The sequence below is a fragment of the Bacillus rossius genome, chromosome 17 (assembly GCF_032445375.1).
Source record: "Bacillus rossius redtenbacheri isolate Brsri chromosome 17, Brsri_v3, whole genome shotgun sequence".
Lineage (NCBI taxonomy): Eukaryota > Metazoa > Arthropoda > Insecta > Phasmatodea > Bacillidae > Bacillus > Bacillus rossius.
Genome location: NC_086344.1, coordinates 33,844,874 through 33,865,812, shown reverse-complemented (window position 1 = coordinate 33,865,812; position 20,939 = coordinate 33,844,874). Strand labels below are relative to the sequence as shown.

Here is a 20,939-nt window from a genome sequence, read left to right as displayed (position 1 = left end):
ACATGCGTACAATGAGCATGAAGAGAGATGCCACGCATGCGTACAATGAGCATGAAGAGAGATGCCACGCTTGCGTACAATGAGCATGAAGAGAGATGCCACGCATGCGTACAATGAGCATGAAGAGATATGCCACGCATGCGTACAATGAGCATGAAGAGAGATGCCACGCATGCGTACAATGAGCATGAAGAGAGATGCCACACATGCGTACAATGAGCATGAAGAGAGATGCCACGCATGCGTACAATGAGCATGAAGAGAGATGCCACACATGCGTACAATGAGCATGAAGAGAGATGCCACACATGCGTACAATGAGCATGAAGAGAGATGACACGCATGCGTACAATGAGCATGAAGAGAGATGCCACGCTTGCGTACAATGAGCATGAAGAGAGATGCCACGCATGCGTACAATGAGCATGAAGAGAGATGCCACGCTTGCGTACAATGAGCATGAAGAGAGATGCCACGCATGCGTACAATGAGCATGAAGAGAGATGCCACGCATGCGTACAATGAGCATGAAGAGAGATGCCACGCATGCGTACAATGAGCATGAAGAGAGATGCCACACATGCGTACAATGAGCATGAAGAGAGATGCCACGCATGCATACAATGAGCAAACAGAACACATCCGTAGTGGGTCACTTTTTCGTGCGTGCAGCCGGCGTTCATCGATTTATTAGACGTCACGTAAAAAAAAATTATAATCCATTTTTTATAACGTACAAAAATGAGTAAAATCGGCCTCTTGTTTTTTATGTAAATCCCATACAGATTGATATAATGTCCAGAGTCTGTATTAGCTGTTTTCTACTGTACTTAAAAAAAAAAAAATTCCCTTCTGATTGTAAGCAAGAATTTGTTTTTTTTTTGTGCCAAAAAAGCTTCATATGTCCCACAGCCTCATAAATAAATTACATTAAACAGTAAATCAATCTAAGTTGACGTGAGATAATGAATAAGTTAGGTATGCTATAATTATCATTTTTTAATTAGTTTGATTGTAGTGGACAGTAATTTCAAGTCATACTGAAAGAATAGTTATTTAAAACAAGGAGATTACTGCACAGACATTCACCAAGTTATATATTAAAAAAACAATTGTGGCTATCAACCTAAAATTGAGTTGTGTTTGTTATCTGATGAAAATTAAAAATTAATTAATCTGGGAAAAAATAAATTTCGTAAAATGGCTTGCTTCCTTTATCACTGTTTGAATTTTTAAAAGTGTATGACCATGTTCAAGCAAATCATATTGCCAGAAGGGGAAAAAAAAAAAAAAAAAAAAAAAAAACCAGTTTGAGTCAATTCGTACAAGGTTGTAATTTGTTTCATGTAGTTTGGTTTAACTTGGGAGAATTTGGGAAAGCATTACCCTGTTGATATGACTTTTGACAAAATTAACTAAAACATCTTGTATTTATTAGCAATAACTTTGGTAATTTTGACACACAATATACACATTAGTATTATACATAGGTATATATAAGATAAATAGTTTGTTACAAATGTATAGAAAGACCCTTTAAAACTATTTTAGCAAGTTGGTAGCCATAAAACACTGTAACTTTAATCAGAAAAAAAAAATAGAAAAAATATACATTTAATATAAGAAATAGTGTAGAGAAGGCATTTTAAATAAATATGTTTCTTTATGTAAATACAAAGTAAATTTTTTGAAACTACATAAACAACATTTCAACAAAACATAAGAGATCAGGAAAAATAAACTGTACAGCAAGCTACCGATTTCGTTAGATATGTAAAATGCTATTTTAAACACATTCATTTTATTTACATACAAATATTAGAGATATTTACGTGGAAAATAATATTAAGGGTAAACATATAGTAGGTATGGTAAATTAACTGAATGTCATTCAGTAAACATGATTACAAAATTAATTTGTGGCAGTGTACGTTTGATACTTCTTTCTCTTCCAGAATCAATGACTTCTGTAATAAACACTTGCTCAGCAGTAATTGTAAAGAAGACACATAGTTAATCACGATTAAAATATATATGTTTATATAATCACTTTGAACTAAGGTACATTTTTGGTGTAGTGAATGATTTGATACAAAGTATGGTGAATATTGACCAAAATTCATGTTCGCCAAGAATGCAATCTGAGAAACAGGTTTTTAAGGGTGCCGTCTTGCTGGGGGGGTTGCTTCGCGTGGAGTTAGTACACAAGGGCCAAGTTGTTCCACGCAACAGACGCGTAGTGAACTTTACGCACTAGGACTTTAAACATTTGGTCTTTTTTGGTTGCCCGCTCGTCTCTGTACGACTTAAAAGTGTTCACAATAACCAGTTAAGGGGGTTGTCTCCTCAAGTTATTTTGCTTCTTTATTATTTATGAAGTGAAACCTTCTTTGGACGCGATGAGAGTAAAATTCCAAGGCCAAATAATTTTAATGCAAAGTTTTCGTGAAAAATTGTTGTGAAACGTTTCTGATGCCAAAAGGGCAGAGAATAGCTACTTGGCTAAATAGATACTAAGAGAGAACAATGTACGTTGTTGGGCTCATTTTTATTCTTCTCTTTGTGCAATGATTTGACCCCGCCAAGAAAAAAAAATAGAACATAGAGAGATAGATGTACGAAAGAATAAGACAGAGTATGTGCTCATGCATTTATTTCAGAAAATAGATATAGGTAGGTATTCTATGCAGTCAGCGGTGAATGCTTTGAATTTTATATTTGCTACCAGCGTGCTCGAGTTCTTCGTTTTTCAACCAGCAGCGTAGAGAGCGCTGTTGAGACAGTCCCTGCATTTCCTGCATAGGTGGCGCTACCTGTTTATGAATTTCATATTTCTTTCAGAGGTTTGGCGTGTTCCAAGTGGCAGAATTGTTTTGAACGAACAGTAACATGCGCAGTTTTTCTTTATGGCGTGAGTATTTCAACAGTTTGAAATTTAGAAAATTGTCTTGTTTCTCTCTTTCTCTCTTTCTGCTATTTTATCCCTTGCAATACACTTAGGAGTGGAGGTTTGAATTTCCAAAGAAGTTTCACTTCTGTCCATGATTTTCATTTAAAAAACTGGCTATATTATGAATTAATTTTTAATTACGGGCCAAAACACAAACTTCTGAAGCAAAATAACAAAGGAAAGTATCTCCTTAATGGCATAATGGTAACCTAAAGTCATGTTCCTGCCCTTTATTTCCTTACATCCAGATTTAAAATAAAAAATTGTTTTTATGTTCTCTGTTAAGTATTTTTTTCTCTCAAAGAGCAGTGAAAGTTTCTTTAGTTTGTAATTGAAAAAAAAAAAAGCCAAACCAGTCAGATGGGAGCCTTAAGGCTGTTACACATTTTGAATGCCAACATTAAGTACACGTTAAAAGGAATTGTACACTGTAAACTTGTTAGTATGATATCATAAAACTAAAAATTCATGTAACAGATCAATGAAATTTATTTCAGGCACTTGTGAACAGCCATGCTGGTCCGAACTACCTGGGCACTTAGCTTAGTGCTGGGATAGGAATTTACGTGTTTAATATTATTAGGCGTTTTTCAGCCTTTTGAACGAAAAAGTTAAAAAAAGTTCAAAAAAGTTATTAAAGACATGTGTTTCTGTGTACTATTTTGCGTGGTGTTTAAGGGATACACCTAGCAGTGTGTGTGTGTTTATGTCATACCACATCACTTCTTAATTAAAGCTTGGATCTCAGACCTTTGTCCCTATTGTTATAGGGACTTAAACCTGCCATTATGTTTTAATAATTTTATATTTAATATTCTTCTTGTTGCAATTCTTGGTGCTGTTCTTGTTCGAAAGAGATACTATTGTGGAAAATGGCTGTATCACGCTGAACGTTATTTAACATGTTAAACCTTATATCGGCGAATGGTTGTGTGTCTATGTTGGTAGGCTTCTTAAGGCTTGGTCGCATGTTCCATTTGGTTATTTATTTTCTTGGTCATTACTGTCATTAAGTGTCCATCCTCTTTAAATTTAACACACTGGGTCTCTTGCATTACATGTTTAAGTTTAAATTTTGTTACCAGTTTTTCAGCTAAAAGTGTGATCTAATTAATAATAGTTAAAAGGTCGTGCAACCACATTGCATTGCATTTTTAGAGCTCGCAAACAACATTCAGTCTATTTGTGGACCAAGATTTGGGACCTAAGTATAACTTTTTATTCTCGAGTTATTTTTTTTCAAGTGAGCGCACTACTTGAAACGTGTTTTTTCTTTCAACAGTACCTTAAAATAAGTACAATAATCTTTCTTAAGTTCGCGTACAGTATACGATTGTAGTGTATATACTATCAGGCTCATCGAGAAAAAGGCTTGGGTTCGATGATGGGGGGAGGGAGGGGTGAGGGTAAAATTCCCCATGATCCCAGTTGAGTTTCAAAAAAAAAAAAATTTTTTTTTAATGCCTTGGATTTACTCTGTCACAACGAAAAAAATTACAAAAGCTAAAATTGTTGACAAAAATTCATAGGGAAACTTTTTAAAGTAGGCAACGAGATACGTACAGATCACATTTAACAGTTTACATTTTGTAGATTTTATCAGAATTTTTTTTTTCTTTTACTGAAAAAAGGTTTGAAAAGTTTTACATTAAGTAATTTGAGAATGATTTGGTAAAATGGGGGGGGGAGGGGGGGGGGGGGTGGAGGAGCGCAATAAAAATTATTTTTGTACCTGAACCCTTAGTGTGTCTTGATGGTACTTGCCTTCCATAAACATTTTTTTGCAGATTTGTTTCAGATCTGACTGCGCGAGGGGACAGCAGGTACAGAAGAGGTGGAGCCGGTGTAATGGCGTGACGCGGGCACACACTGCAGTCTAACGGGCGCTCGGGATGATTCAAGCCGAGCGCAGCCTGGTGTTTCGTTTCTGAACCCTTGGTGTGTCTGGAGGGTACTTGCCTTCCATAGATATTGTTCCCAGTTTGACTGCGAGAGGGGACAGCATGTACAGAAGAGGTGGAGCCGGTGGAACGGCGTGACACGGGTACACACGGGCGCTCGGGATGATTCAAGCCGAGTGCAGCCTGGTTGTTTCGTTTCTGAACCCTTGGTGTGTCTTGATGGTACTTGCCTTCAATAGATATTGTTCCCAGATTTGACTGCGAGAGGGGACAGCAGGTACAGAAGAGGTGGAGCGGTGGAACGGCGCGACGCGGGTACACACGGGTGCTCGGGATGATTCAAGCCCGAGCGCAGCCTGGTTGTTTCGTGTTTCTGAACCCTTGGTGTGTCTCGATGGTACTTGCCTTCCGTAGATATTGTTCCCAGATTCGACCGCGAGGGGACAGTGGTGGAACGGCGACGGGGCGACGAGGGGAGCCCGCCGTCAGACAAGAGTGTCTAGCACGTACACGCCCTCCTCGCTGCTGCTGTGCAGCGAGCTGAGCCCCGTGTCGGAGTTGGAGTCGGTGTCGGTGTGCGGCGCCGGGGAACTCGACGACGCCGCCCCCGCCCCCGCCCCCGCGGGGGCCTCGGCCGCCTCCAGCTCGGCCTGGAGCCTCCGCAGGTAGCAGCGCCTTGCCTCCAGAAGCTCGTCCGTCTCGGCGAGAGCCAGCGCGGTGCCTTCCAGCTCGGCCGCCCGCCTCACCTGCTCGTCGCGGGCCGCCTCCAGCGCCTCCAGCAGCTCCAGCCGGGAGCGGCGGGCGTCCTCGTCCCACTCCTCGTCCGGGAGGAGCCTGAGCGCCGCCCCCGGGAGCCGCCCCAGCCGCGCGTGCAGCCTCGCCAGGCTCTCCTCCTCGCGCTCCAGCCGTCGGTTGAGCCTCACCAGCCTCTCCAGCAGGTCGACCCGGGCCCGGAGGTCGCGCAGCCTCGTCGGCGCCGGGTCTCCGCCCCCGGGGGCGGCGGAGGCGGCCTGGTCCGTGGCCACCCCGCTGTCGTCCACCTCCTCCTCCGCCTCGCCGGCCCCCAGGTACGTCTCCAGCAGGTAGTCCGAGCCCAGCTCCTCGACGCGGGCCCGGTGCGTCTCGCCCTCTAGGGTCTCGATCTGCCGCTCGCGGTCCTGGATCCTCCGCAGCTGGTATCGGAGGGTCTGGCCCTGGGCGAGGATCAGCCGCATCAGCCTCTCGATGGTCTCCGGCAGCTGGGAGCTGTCCGCCGGGTGGTGGTGGTGGCGTTGCAGCTGGGCCAGCCGGCGCGGGTGCAGCGTCTCGTGGCAGGCGGGCCAGGGCAGCTTGCCCGGCCTGGAACCACCCCGCATCATCCACGTAACCCTGCATAACTCTGCACTCGACGAAGAACCCAGGCTTTCATCGGCCCTTGTCTAGCCATTTTCTAGGACTTCTGGGCGTGGGTTCCTTGTCAGGTGATTTGTCCCCCCCCCCCCCCCCCACACACACTTCTACAGTCGTTGCAGCTGCCATCATACAGGTAGTAGACTAAAGCCCGCCGCACACGGTACAACATCCCTTACAATATCGTAAGCTAGCAGTCGTACTGGCTCCGCTACTAGTTTCTTTCCCTTGATTTCAAACTGGATACTAGTAGCTGTTTTAGAGCTGGGCTACTTACTGGTTTTGCGTAGTAGAATGCGTCCTATTTTCGTTGCTTCGTGTGTGTTCCAACATTTAAGGAGTGGCCAAATCAGAACTCCGAAAACAGCACGAGGGGTTGTTTACACTTTTAAGCGCGCATGTCGTGATAAAACGTGGACGGAAAGATGTGCAATAGTGACCAACTCCTCGTTTTAATAAATGCATTCAAAGAAGAGCCTTGTTTGTATGCAGTAAAAATTGTGAATTATCATAATAAAAATTTGTGTGGAGATTATTCTCTTAACAAAACTAGTAAGACAGCTAGAATCGTGTGCAGCAGAAACTTGTAGCGCGCCTGGTGTTTCAGCTTGTAGTCTACACAGTACAGAAACCAGTAAGCATTCTAGTAAGCAAACTAGTAGAAAATATTGTACCGTGTGCGGTGGGCTTAAGCCTTGACTGACTGTTCTAGACTTAGAGGCCGCTTGCAGAGTCAGGTGAGTCAAGTCCGGGAAAAAAACTTGGCAGGTTAATGAAATGGAAGAATACTCCACATCGTCTCAAGTCACGACTGTGCAAGCCGGCCTATGTCTACCTGATGATGGCCGCTGCAATCTACTGCCGAAGCAGTCGCGAAGGACAAGTTACCTGACACGGCCCCTACGCCCAGAAGTCCAAGAAAATTGCAACTGTACACTTCATTAATTCATTCCATTAATTATTTATTAATTAAATAAACTTTTTTACATAATTCTGTTTCCTTATTTAATAATTAAGATTTTTTTTATTTTATGGCCTTGTGATTTAAACACTTTGCAGTTAAATTAATATTATTTTAACAGGTGTGTGTGTGTGTGTGTTAGCACCTTGAAACATGTCAGTAAACCACTACATGTAGAAAAATAAAAAAATAAAAAAACTTGTGGGGAAACTATTGCAGTTTTGCAGTCATGGAAAATATTCAAGAATGCAAAAAAAAAAAAAAAATGAGGACATAAACCCATGGTGAACAAGCCTAATTCAGATGATGTCGAACAGATGGACCCGAAGATGAAACTAAACAGGTATATTATGGAAAACACAATGATGACAGCACAGACAGAACACATCCAGACTTCAAAAGACAAGACTTCTGTGGAAGGAGTTTAGACATGGGAAAATAACACAGAGGGCAAACAACGACAAGCAGTTTCAACAATGCAGACAGACAACAAGCCTGGACAGCGCATCAAACATAAAACACAACAATGAAAATAAGCAGGTAAATGTGGACAACACATAGACGACAGCACAGACAAAAACACTGGGTAACCTGCGACAAAAACAGTTGCGTCGTTTCGGGAACTGAGATCTGTTCCTCTCATCAGGCACAGACAGACTGAAGAATGTAGGGCACAGCAGGCAAAGCCACATAAGAACAAAGTAAAAACAGATTGAAGGGCCTTAGTTGTACAGAGTTTCCTTCCTATTTTTGAGGGTTGGGAAATATTTAAGTACACATAATGACTCACTAGAAGTTACTGCCACTCACATGGCTAATTATTTTATATCATTTGAAGCAAACAATGTCATATTTATAGTCCTGGCATGCTTTAAACGTGTTGTGCAGTCCTTTATCAATCTTCGTACCCAATAAGCTGTTCATTGCAAAGCACTTCCAATTCATCGAATTGCTCCGTCAATACTGAGGAAAGGATTAACATTTGTATCACATTATGCCTGTGCAAAGCTTCAAGTACACAAATCAATAAAAGGTCTTTTTAATATTCAATTTGACTTTGCCAGGAAATTTGCTATTAATTTTATTTGAAGAGCTTCATTTGTGATACAAGGCTTTATGTCTGATGTGAAGCATCACATTTTTTTTCAAAGCTTCAAAACATTGGCAGCCTAAGATTCGCTCTTGAAAATATTTAGTTTTTTTTAATGTATAGGTTGAATTTAAACTTGGTTACTTGTAAATATCAACTATGTGGCACTCTGTTTTCTTTTAAAATGCTCAATATTAAGTTAGACTATTAACAGCAAATCATACATCAGATTAAAGGAAAACTAACCTATTTTTTTTTATATATTCAACATGTGCACCTTTAGTTATACGGCACACATCCAAACCAAAGACCAATTCTTCCCGCACTTTGGTTAACACGTCCAGAGTAATGGAAGCAATGGCCTCTTAAATTCCGTGTCTCAACTCTGTCAAATCATCAGGTAACGGGGGAACGTATACACAATCTTTTATAAAGCCCCAAAGGAAAAATTTGCATGGCGTTATGTCAGGTGAACGTGGAGGCCAGCGAAAAAGAGCTCTGTCGTCTCGATTATTACAACCAATCCAACGGCCAGGAACTTGGACGTTCAACCACTCTCGTGCAAGGAGATTCAAATGGGGAGGGGCTCCATCCTGTCGCCAAATAAAGTTTACAAGTTCACCCTCTGCTAATTGGGGAAAGAGTCATTCTTTCGCGCTGCAAGCGAGGAAACAAACAAGCAGTACTCGCACATGCGCTTATCTATCGCTACAGGTACCGGAACTTAAGTATCGAGCCACAGGAGTAACTGGAACTAAGGTGTCGGGCCACATGAGTACCGGCACTAAGGTACCAGGCCACAAGTACCGACACTAAGATATCGGTCAACAGGTACCGGTTCTAAGGTATCGGGGCACAGGTATCAGTGATCAGGTATTGGTTTACGGGTATCGGTGATCAGTTATCAGGCCACAGGAGTACCGGTTCTAAGGTATCGGGTCACAGGTATCAGTGATCAGATATCGGTTTACAGGTATCAGTGATCACATATCGGTTTATGGGTATGGGTGATCAGTAATCAGGCCACAGGAGTACCTGTTATGAGTTATCGGGTCACAGGTATCAGTAATCAGATATCGGTTTACAGGTATCAGTGATCAGGTATCGGTTTATGGGTATCGGTGATCAGTTATCAGGCCACAGGGGGTACCGGTTCTAAGGTATCGGGTCACACGTATCAGTGATCAAATATCAGTTTATGGGTATCAGTGATCAGATATTCGGTTTACGGGTATGGGTGATCAGTTATCAGGCCACAGGAGTACCGGTTCTAAGGTATCGGGTCACAGGTATCAGTGATCAGATATCGGTTTACGGGTCTCGGTGATCAGTTGGAGGCGAGGCAGCGGAGCGCGCACCTGTGCTTCCTGCGGCGCGCCGACGACGAGGCGACGGGGCTGCCCCGGCCGCTGTCCGCCTCCCAGTCCACCCGCTTGAGCGTGAGCCGCACCTCGCCGCGCTCGTCGCCCCACGCCTCCCACACGCGCAGGATGCGCGACCGGCCGTCCAGGGGCCGCTCCACGCGCCGCCACCGCTCCATGATGGCGTAGCCCTGGCGGCGCAGCTCCGGCAGCTTGTCCCCGCCCAGCAGAACGGCGATCACCTCGTCGCACGTGGTCTTGCGGCCCACGCCGGCCACCCAGCGCTGGCGGCTGTCCACCCACACCGGGATCTCCGTCGTCATGGCGGCCGTTCCTGCGGGTCAGCGATCAGTGTTCGTCAACCTGCGTACAGCACACGTGTCAGCAATCTGTACATCGGGTAAAATATCAGTGTTCGTCAACCTGCGTACAGCACACGTGTCAGCAATCTGTACATCGGGTAAAATATCAGTGTTCGTCAACCTGTGTACAGCACACGTGTCAGCAATCTGTACATCGGGTAAAATATCAGTGTTCATCAACCTGCGTACAACACACGTGTCAGGAATATGCGTTCGTCGAAGTACATCGGGGAAAAATATCAGTGTTCGTCAACCTGCGTACAGCACACGTATCAGGAATATGCGTTCGTCGAAGTACATCGGGGAAAAATATCAGTGTTCGTCAACCTGCGTACAACACACATGTCAGGAATCTGCTTTCGTCGAAGTACATCGGGGAAAAATATCAGTGTTCATCAACCTGCGTACAACACACGTGTCAGGAATCTGCGTTCGTCGAAGTACATCGGGGAAAAATATCAGTGTTCATCAACCTGCGTACAACACACATGTCAGGAATCTGCTTTCGTCGAAGTACATCGGGTAAAATATCAGTGTTCATCAACCTGCGTACAACACACATGTCAGGAATCTGCTTTCGTCGAAGTACATCGGGTAAAATATCAGTGTTCATCAACCTGCGTACAACACACGTGTCAGGAATCTGCGTTCGTCGAAGTACATCGGGGAAAAATATCAGTGTTCATCAACCTGCGTACAACACACATGTCAGGAATCTGCTTTCGTCGAAGTACATCGGGTAAATAATCAGTGTTCATCAACCTGCGTACAACACACGTGTCAGGAATCTGCGTTCGTCGAAGTACATCGGCTAAAATATCAGAGTTTATCAACATACGTAATGTGATAAGGAAATCAGTGTTTAACAATACACGTGTGGTCGAGTCGAGTCAGGCATCGGCGTTCGTGGAAGTACATCGAGTAAAATTTCAGTTTTCGTCAACATACATCGAGTAAAATATCAGTGTTTATCAACATACATAATGTGATAAGGAAATCAGCGTTTAACAAGACACGTGTGATCGAGTCGAGTCGAGTTAGGCATCGGCGTTCGTGGAAGTACATCGAGTAAGGAATCGGCATTCAACAACATACATCAAGTAAAATATCAGTGTTCATCAACATACATAATGTGATAAGGAAATCAGCGTTTAACAATACACTTGTGATCAATTCGAGTCAGGTGTCGGCATTCGTCGAAGTATATCGAGTAAAATAACTGTGTTCGTCAACATATTCTCATTAAAAATCATCATTCAAAAACTCAATCGAGCAAGGAATGAGTGTTCTTAAACATAATAAAGGAATGTAACTGGGGAATTTATCAAGATAATTGAGTCGGGTCAGGAATCGGCCACTTGTACATCTTTTTGGACTGGATTTGCGTGGGCGTTCATCCTTTTAAAACGAAGTCGGAAGCAGTTGGAATATACAAGGCACTCGCGTCCCAGTGCGCAGTTAGCGAGTGAGCTGATAGCTTAGCTCTGTACCTCGGAAACAAACTGGTAAGTCACCATTTGACACCTTTATGTGAGAGTTGAAAGAAATATACAAATGCTCTTTCAATGACACTGGAATTCCCCTCAACATCCATATGCGTGTTACCTGCGTGTGGACGTTTTCCCACAGTCACAGCAGGGGCGCACGCAAGGGAGGGAGGGAGAAATTAGGGGAAATAACAACCCGCCCGCAAAAAAAATCTATCATTCCCACTAACTAAATGAATGAATTTTAAAGCTAAAAGCAGGCCAAGTGGTTCTTCCTACCCCCCTTTATTTTCTCCAGAGGGCCTGAGCAGAAATTATTAGTTTCTCGGTGGTTTTGGTGTTTGGGGGGGGGGGGGGGGGAGGGGGTGTCTCAGACATGTCGCCTAGCCAGACAACACCGCCACAGTTTGAAATGCAGCTGTGCTGTTGTGGTAGGTGCCACCATCTATCTACTCCTGTTTTCAGTCTAACTTCGGTTTGTTTTTGTACCATTTTTCATTATTCTTTTTAAAGAAAAGTCACTATATCCAGAAACTTTTTTCTCCTCGGTTGATAACACAATGGCTTTAAATCTTGGTTTTTTTAAACATTATAAATTTGTTTTGTGTGTGAAAATCATTATTTGCCTTTGGGTCGAATTTTTTTAGTTTCTCCAGCGAGATTACAAAAGCAATATTATGTTTAAAGCAATTAGTTCCCCGAGTGCAACGGGTCTTTACTAACCGGTGTGTGGGAAGCCTTCTGTTCACAGACGAGAGAGCCAAACGCCCGATCGTGAATCTTCGGTTTTTTTTTTTTGTTAATTGTAAAAGGTTAAGTTAGCTACATTATAAATACTTTAAAACATTGTGGACGGTTGATTTGGTTAGGATAGCTGCATTAAAGAAACTGTGAAATCATGTAACCGGTTTCCTAGTGCTGGATAGCTACACATTAAAAAGTTATTTGCTAAGCAACCATAAAATGATATTACAGTATTTTTAATGTAGCTATACTTACCTAATATAATCAACCATCGACAATGTTTTAAAGTATTTACAATGTAGCTAACCTATCCTAATGACCGCAAAATTTTAATGCCACACCAGTGTATACAATGAGATAGAACGGAAAAAAAAAAAGCGAGCATGAACTTCGGGGAACTTCGGGTGTGGCTCTCTCGTCTGTGAAATGAAGGCTTCCCTCCGGGTGTGTTTGCAAGACTGGTTGCACTTGACGCCGCCGCGAGGCGCTGTCGTCGCGGCCAGCGCTTGGCCCTGGCTTGGCGAGGGGGGAGGGGGGGGGGGGAGTGTGGTGTCCGACTGCGACACGTGTCCAGGAGTGAGTGACGTACAGTGGGACTCGATTCAACTACACGGCGGAGCTGACCAGTCGGACTCGCGTTGCAAGACTCAACAGGGGTCGTAACCACAACGACGAACGTACAATAACGCCGAATGCCAAATTGACTACAACGCCGACAGCTAGAAAACTGCTGTGTACCACAACGCCGAAATACAGAAACGAAGAAAAATGTTAAATGTATCTTAACGCCGAAATACCACAACCTAACCTAACCTTTGTGGCAGTCCTGCAATGACATTTTCCGGCGTTAATGTATTTCGGCGTTGTGGTACACAGCAGTTTTCCAGCTGTCGGGGTTGCAGTCAATTTGGCATTCGGCGTTATGGTTTTCGGCATTATTGTACGTTCGACGTTGTGGTATTTCGGCGTTGTGGTGCGTCGCCCTCAACAGCTGCCTCGTCGAAGCAACATGCTCCTGCATCACGCCGCTACACATCTGCCCTGAAGGTAAACAACATTCTGATCCTATTCTTTTGAAAGCTCACTGCGACGGAGATATAATAACACAGAACAATCACTATAAATCCCTTCCGGCAGGGTAGATAGACGTGGTGTTCGTGTTTTTAAAAATATTAACGAAACAATTCAATGGAACGATATTTTATTATAAAATTCAATCCACAAAAAAAATGTCAATAATTCTTACTGATCATAAACAATAACGAGTACCGACAACACGTACACAATGAGCATATCCGAAAAAGCACATTTACGACACACGCCTCGTTGCGGCAACAGCGGAGTCAGCGCGAGACAAGAGAGCGGAGATGTGACAGCGAGGCACGTAGATTGACTTAAGTATATCTTATAGATTTAACTCAACGGGCGACGGCGTTGACAATATTGTAATAGTTAGTAGTAAATTGAAGTGGAACTGAAGTTAATGTCGAGAACCTTATTTTATAACCCCTTATTCCCTTCAAGCCCCATTAGAGAGAGAAGGTAATAAGGCTTTCCTTAGGAGAGAACACGTCATAACAACCTGATAACTACAGAGTTGGAGGAATATATTTAAATGGCGTAACAACGGCCAAAATTTTTAAGAAGGTAAAAATGTGCGCGCGTAAAGTCCACGCGCTACAGAAAGTGAAACTTCTTGCTTATTAGGCATTGACAGAGATAAAATATATGTATTTTTTTCTAATTGAACAGGAGATAATAGTTGAGAATAATAAAAATTCGGGTATCATCTCAAATGAAAGAAAAGAAAAAGAGCAGCAGACGAACACAAGCAGCGTTACGATAATTCCGTAGCATCACTGCTGCGTCATTTCTACCTCTTCCCTGCCGTATCCCCTTCCGGCCGCTACAACTAGCAGACAGCATGCTCCGCTACGTACCTGTCTTCCCATTCGACCGCTAGCGCATGCGTTGGAGTGGCGTCGCCGCTGACGCACTCTCCTCCTCTACCGGTTCCCCCACCACGCACCTAACTATTGTCCTAGTGCGATGAGAATTTTCGTAACGCTCGAAAATTGTAGCCTCCTCAGCAAAGAAGTTTCACTTAAAAACAAAAAAACAAATTCTGCTCCGATTTTTCTTGATTGCTGCATGGACCCCATACCACCTGCATTGTAGGCAGTGAGGGGTCGTTACCACAACGCCGAAATACCATAACGCCGTATGTCAAAATTGACAACGCCGACAGCTTGAAAACTGCTGTGTACCACAACGCCGAAATAACAACTGAATGAAATTGTGTGTGTTTCTTAAATTTACATTAACGCCGAAATACCACAATCAAACCTAACCTAACCTAACCTAGTCTAACCTAACCTAACCTTTGTGGCAGTCCTGCAATGGCATATTTCGGCGTTGTGGTACACAGCAGTTTTCTAGCTGTCGGCGTTGTGATCAATTTGGCATTTCGGCGTTGTGGTATTTCGGTGTTGTGATCAATTTGGCATTTCGGCGTTGTGGTATTTCGGCGTTGTGGTGCGTCCCCGGCAGTGAACATGTTCAGTGAGAGCAAATTTTTTGATTTCACGTTTCGGTAGCTGCAGCTACGCGTTTGGTTTTAAGCATTTCATGAGCCTGATATTCCGATGCCTTGCATGCAATAATGGATGATTATACAAGGTTCCCACACAAAAATTTGCAACAAATCATGCATAAAATCGAAGGTAAAAAATATAGTTTTTTCTCTTACAAATGTTCAAATATGTGCACCTTTAGTTATACGGCACACATCCAAACCAAAGACAAATTTATTCTTCCCACGCTTTGGCTAACAAGTCCGGAGTAATGGAAGCAATGGCCTCTTCAATTCTGTGTCTCAGCTCTGGCAAATCATCACGTAGCGGCGGAACGTGAACATCAGGTTCTTTTATAAATCCCCAAAGGAAAAAAGAAAATCGCATGGCGTTATTTCAGGTGAACGTGGAGGCCAGCGGAAAAAGAGCTCTGTCGTCTCGACCATTACGACCAATCCAACGGTCAGGGACTTGGACGTTCAACCACTCTCGTGCAATTATATTCCAATGGTGAGGGGCTCCATCCTTGTTGCCAAATAAAGTTCACAGGTTCACGCTCTGCTGTGTAATGGTCTGCAGCTTACAGTGGCGGATCCAGAGGTTCACATCTGTGGAGGGGGGGGGGGGGGGCACTCTAGGATTTCAGAACTGCCAGAGAAAAAAATGTCTTAAAATTACTAAATTTGTATTTAATCTACTCACACTACACATAACATCCAACCATCATATGTTATGATTCTACAAGAAATTCATTAATTATATTAAAATATTTTATTGGTTTCAGAAACAATCATTTTTGTCGGCAATATTAAAGTAGCAGTCAACTGGTTTTTCGGGAGGGGGGGGGACTTGCCCCTGGTGCCCCCCCTTGGATCCACCACTGGCAGCTTATGGGCAGGGTGCACATCTGTAGGACTGGATTAGGGAGGGGGCATGGGAGCTACCGGAGAAAAAAAAATCTTCTTAAAAAAATACCATGGGCGGATACAGGAATTAATTATTTAAGTAGGGAAAAAAAGGGGGGGGGGGGAAGAATTGGAAATTTTATATATATATATATATATATATATATATATATATATATATATATATATATATATATAGTAACATACGACTTCTCACACAGTTGAAAAATTGCAGGTGTTGTGACAGCTAACCTCGCACCACCCTGTATAACACACTTGTCTCCACTGATATTTTGTGAATTATTTCATAACTTCGCGGAAGAGGTGTGTGTGTGTGTGAGTGAGTGAGATGTATTCTCCTCCTCCCCTGCCCCTTATCCGCCCCTTTGCATCAGCCCCTGAGAAGAGTAGGTATAAACAAGCTATAGTTTTTATAAACCGTGGGATGTGGAATTCGGCGGAGTTTTCGGGTGCGCTCCGGTATTATAACCCTCCTCCCCCCCCCCCCCCCCAGACCCGGGTCTCGAGCGGCTGACCCGCGTTATGCCTGTATGTAACCATGGGAACCCCGACGAGGTGGGAAAATACTTTTCGCGCATCGCATGTCGACGGCCAGTAAACCCGGCCGGCGGGAGGCGCTGGCCTCCTGATTGGACGGGAATCCTTCTTTTCACAGACGAGAGAGCCAAACGACCGATCGTGCATCTTCGGTTTTTTTTTTTTTTTTGTTCATTGTAACTCATGATAAATAATGGTCAATTAGGTTAGGTTAGCTACATTGTAAATACTTTAAAATATTGTTGGACGGTTGATTTGGTTAGGATAGCTACATTAAAGATACGGGGAAAAAAAACCCATGAACTTCGGGGAACTTCGGGTTTTGGCTCTCTCGTCTGTGAAATTAAGGCTTCCCCTGATTGGACAGATGGACGCCGTTGCCCCTCCGCAGGGAGGCCAACCTCTGATCTTTCCCCCCACCCCTCCAACAACACACGTCATGATACCGGGCGGCTATACTACTATGTGAAGCACTTCCTCGATAGCACGGAACGTATTATTTTTGATACGTAAACATAATCAACTCCCGGCATACGCACGGAATGGAAAAATTCGCGGGTATCAATGACCTCTAGGACGAACTTTATAGTTCTACCTACACTCGGTCAAATGTCGCCCTCTCATTGGCTGCTGTTTTGTGAAGGTGTCCCAATGTAGCGGCCTGTGCTTCGGTTGAGTGTTTCTCACCGGCCCGGAGTCATCCAGGTGAGTTGTGAGCCAATAGCAGAGGCAGCACTGAGGTGTAACTATTTGGTTTTCAGGCTGTCGTGAAATGAATCCGCGAATTTTTCCGGTCTCTAGGCATACGGCATTTTGTAGGAGGCATTTCCGTGAAAGTGGAACGGAAGTCGATGAACGGAAATGTGAAAGAAAAAAAAACCACATGGCGGACCCCACGCGTAGCAACAACACGTACCCTGTATAAAGTATATGTTTTACAAGCTCGTATACAATTTTTATTTGTATGAAGCTTTTTTTTTTTTTTCGTCATGTAGAAATTGCGTTGCATGGTGCGCGTGCATTGTAAAAAAAATTTCTAAGTCATCTTTTTTTTTTTTCATAACGCGCCTAAAGAAGTACAACTTTAAAAAAAATTACAGCACAGACGATCACAATGGAGTGACAATGACGAGAAAGTTGCAACGGGGACAGTAAATACAGACACAACAACTTTGGACATCGCAGTGGCAAGACAGAAGAACCCAGCGATGGAATTAAACAATTAATGCTGTGGCAGTACCAAAACACGTGCGAAAAATGGCAGTCTTCCCCGAGACAAAACTGTTGCGAAGTGTCCGGAACTGACATCTGCTTCCGTCGTCGTCAGGGCATGAACAGCAGTGGCGCCTGGCCATGAAATTATTTTAATTATTTCTTGGCCTCCGTGCTTGGAACCGCGTCTGTAAAAGAGATGGCTTACACAAGGCATGCCGAAACGTAATGGCAATCCATCATTTTTACGAACGTGTGTCCAACACAAAAAAAAAACCGGTTGTCTGTAAAGTCGGTTTATGGACGATAGTTTAACGTGACAACGTCATAACAAAACATTGATGAAATGATTGCATACTTTCATGAATAAAATTGAATCATTTTTATTTTAATAATAAAATAATAAATACTTGAAATTACACTAGTAGCTAATCAGATTTTTAAAATGCAAGAATAATTAACCTTTATTGCCGAAATTGTTGTTGTAATAAGCAATGAAAACCACATTAACTTTTCACTTCACTTTATAAACAGTCGACGAAACAGTTCACGTGTAGATGTAAGTTGTGTGCTGCCGCTGTCTTTCTTCTCCTCGGACGCATAGGTCAATCGAGTGGAAGAGAGATAGATGCGGCGCAAGCGTATAGGATACAATGTGCGTAACAGGACACGTTTTCATGCGTGCAGCCGGCGTTCATCGATTTATTAGACGTTGTCACGTCAAAAGCCCGCGAGTCTTTCAGTAGCTACTCGCCAGTGATGTGTGACAACTAACCTCAGTGACGACCGAATTCTCGTGCTCTCAGTTTGAAAAATACATTACATACGGCAAAATTGTGTTTTCAACTGCTTTTCTTGACGCGAATCACACGTAGTTTCCGCACCCGCCGCTAGAATTCGTTTTGCCGGAGCAGCAACTTCGACTACATATTTAATCGTTTGATTGGCAGAGCGAAATCTCGAGCTACAACATGATGAAACGGCTCCGATAAAAACCGACTTTTTGCCCATCCTGTTTCAAATTCATTAAAAACAGTTAATACTACAAATTTTTTCCTTACAGATCCATTTTTAATTCCAGAGCGAGTAAATTTACGACATTGGGACAGAAGTAAAATGCATATGGGATTGCTCTCCCACTTTTGGTTTGGTAACCCAGCCCTCTTAGCATAAGCCCTACCGGTCGACAGAGGGACAGATTATTCGAACCTACGGCCGGCATTCTCACGTTCCCCTCCCACATTTGCGCCCTAATACGGTAGGATGGCAGTAGCATTACAGTTCGTTTTATATACATCCCAGAGCTTATTTAATACAGAACTGCTAGGGATCCCTCCCTGTTGTTGATCGGGAGGGTATTAGAGCTTTGGCGCCGACCAGTGGCTGCGGCCACCAACCCAGCATAGTCGCCGCCTCAGCCCTTTTACCGCACTCAGCTGACCAGACAGTTGGCTGAGGGACAGAAAGAGTGTTCCGCGGAAAGGGAGATGAAGTAACAAGTCGGCCGTGTAGAGGAAAACTCTCCGTGGGGGGGGGGGGGGGGGGGGGCAGGGTGCCCTCCCGCTGAACGAGTTGCGAACACGCCACTGGTGCATGGCGCGCGTATTTCGGGCGGAAGTTCAACGGCCCGTCTGTCCCCCCCCCCTCCCCCTCTTTTCCCCCAACCCAGACATCTCCGCGTAAAGAAAAAAGAAAAGAAAAAAAATCGCGAGTCGTCATTGGCTGGGTCCGAAAACAGGAGTCCCGCAAGGCCGAACCGCCTCTCAGCGAGACGTTGCACCGAACACGTGAGTCGGCGAGCGAAAATGGAAAAGAATTTTTTTTTCTTCTCCAGTTCTCTTTCCTTCCCTCTTTTCCCCTGCGCTTCTGTTTGCACCAGAGCAAATAACTCCCGTCTCTCCCTCCACCACTTTTTTTTTTTTCCCCACAGTGAAACCACTTTCAGCTCGAGTCCTGCTCGGAAAACAACTCGCGCATAGACGAGATTATTTTGCCGATTCCTAGAGACTGGAAAAATTCTCGCTTTGTATGACCTCTAGGATAGAATCCACAATCCCCTACACACTCGGGCAAATGCCACCTGCTCATTGGCTACTGATTCGTGACACTTGTCCAACTGGGACGCTTGCGATTCGGTACTTTTTTTTTTTGTTGAAGGTTTTTTCATTGGCTCAAAGTCCTTCAGATAAACTGTGAGCCAATCAGAGAAGCAAAATAAAGGTACAGTTGTTTTGGATTCTATCATGTCGTGAAATGAATCCGCGAATTTTTCCGGTCTCTACATATTCCTTGTATCGCAGACCAGACACGCACCATTCAGAACATTGTTGCATGGACATAGGGCATTGCTAGTTTACAACTGTTCCATTAGTAAGATTTAAATTTTTTTTAAATATTTTAGTTACAAAATTCCGGTAGATATTACGTATTTAGTCATTCCTAATATTACCAAAAGCAAACTCAACAAAATAAAATATAAAGTTTTTTTTTTTTTACAATATTAACTGCCGCAAAAGTTATGTTTTTTTTATTTTTTTTTGTAATAATGAAGTTAGTATAAATTTTTTGTACATTCAAACAACCTTTTTTTTTCTAGAAAGAAAAAAAATTACTTCTCGCCTGAATTGGGTCATTTGTTTTATAAAATCGTAATTAGTAAAGAAACATCAGAGAAAAAAGTGTTCGATGCCTCAATTTTTATAAAATTTGTCATCCAGACGTCAAAAAACATTTAAAAGTAGTTTTTTGAAAATTTATTGCGGTTATTAAGAAATTCATACAAAAAAATATAGAGCGAAATAGTTTCATATTAAATTATATACCGTGTTAGTCTGTGTTGTCGTTATTTTCACGAAATACCTATTTAGTTTTATCGCTGGGTTTGTGGATGTTTTGTCAAAGGTAGCATTTTTTTTGACGTGAAAACGTCTAATAAATCGATGAACGCCGGCTGCACGCACGAAAAAGTGTCCCGTAACGCACATTGTCCCGTTACGCTGTGTTCCGTTACGCTCATTGTACGCTTGCGCCGCATCTATCTCTCTTCCACTCGATTGGAAAAACCATCGATTTGACTTTTTCGAGGCACATTAAACTTGAAACACTCCCATTCGTTTCCTACTTTTCCTATCATCGTCCTATCCTTAACAGAATAACACAGATTGGAAGAAGTTAAATAGCAAACATGTATAAAAGTTATAGATTAAATAATCTCTTCGTTAAAGTAATAAACATATTTGAATTAATGAGTGCAAATAAAAGTAAATTTATCAGTTAAACTGTAGATTTCATTTCACTCCGTCTTTGTATCCATACAAAATAGTGATAATTCAATAAAAATGATTCAATTTTATTCATAAAAGTATGCAATCATTTCATCAATGTTTTGTTATGACGTCACGTTAAACTATCGTCCGTAAACCGACTTTACAGACAACCAATTTTTT

At 43.0% G+C, this 20,939-nt stretch overlaps 1 protein-coding gene across 2 annotated transcripts in view; it reads right to left on the bottom strand.

Annotated features, from left to right (window-relative positions):
- Positions 1-1,411: 1,411 nt before the first annotated feature.
- The window catches only part of LOC134540578 (ras association domain-containing protein 10), a 281,320-nt gene continuing 261,792 nt past the window's right edge, over positions 1,412-20,939 (bottom strand). For both annotated transcript variants that reach the window (XM_063383398.1, XM_063383399.1), the window contains 2 exons: positions 9,650-9,986; positions 1,412-6,189 (listed from right to left, as the gene is read on the bottom strand). In XM_063383398.1, coding sequence (XP_063239468.1) covers positions 5,337-6,189; positions 9,650-9,975 — 1,179 coding nt within the window. In that variant the 5' untranslated portion in view covers positions 9,976-9,986 and the 3' untranslated portion in view covers positions 1,412-5,336. The remainder of the gene's footprint in view (positions 6,190-9,649; positions 9,987-20,939) is intronic.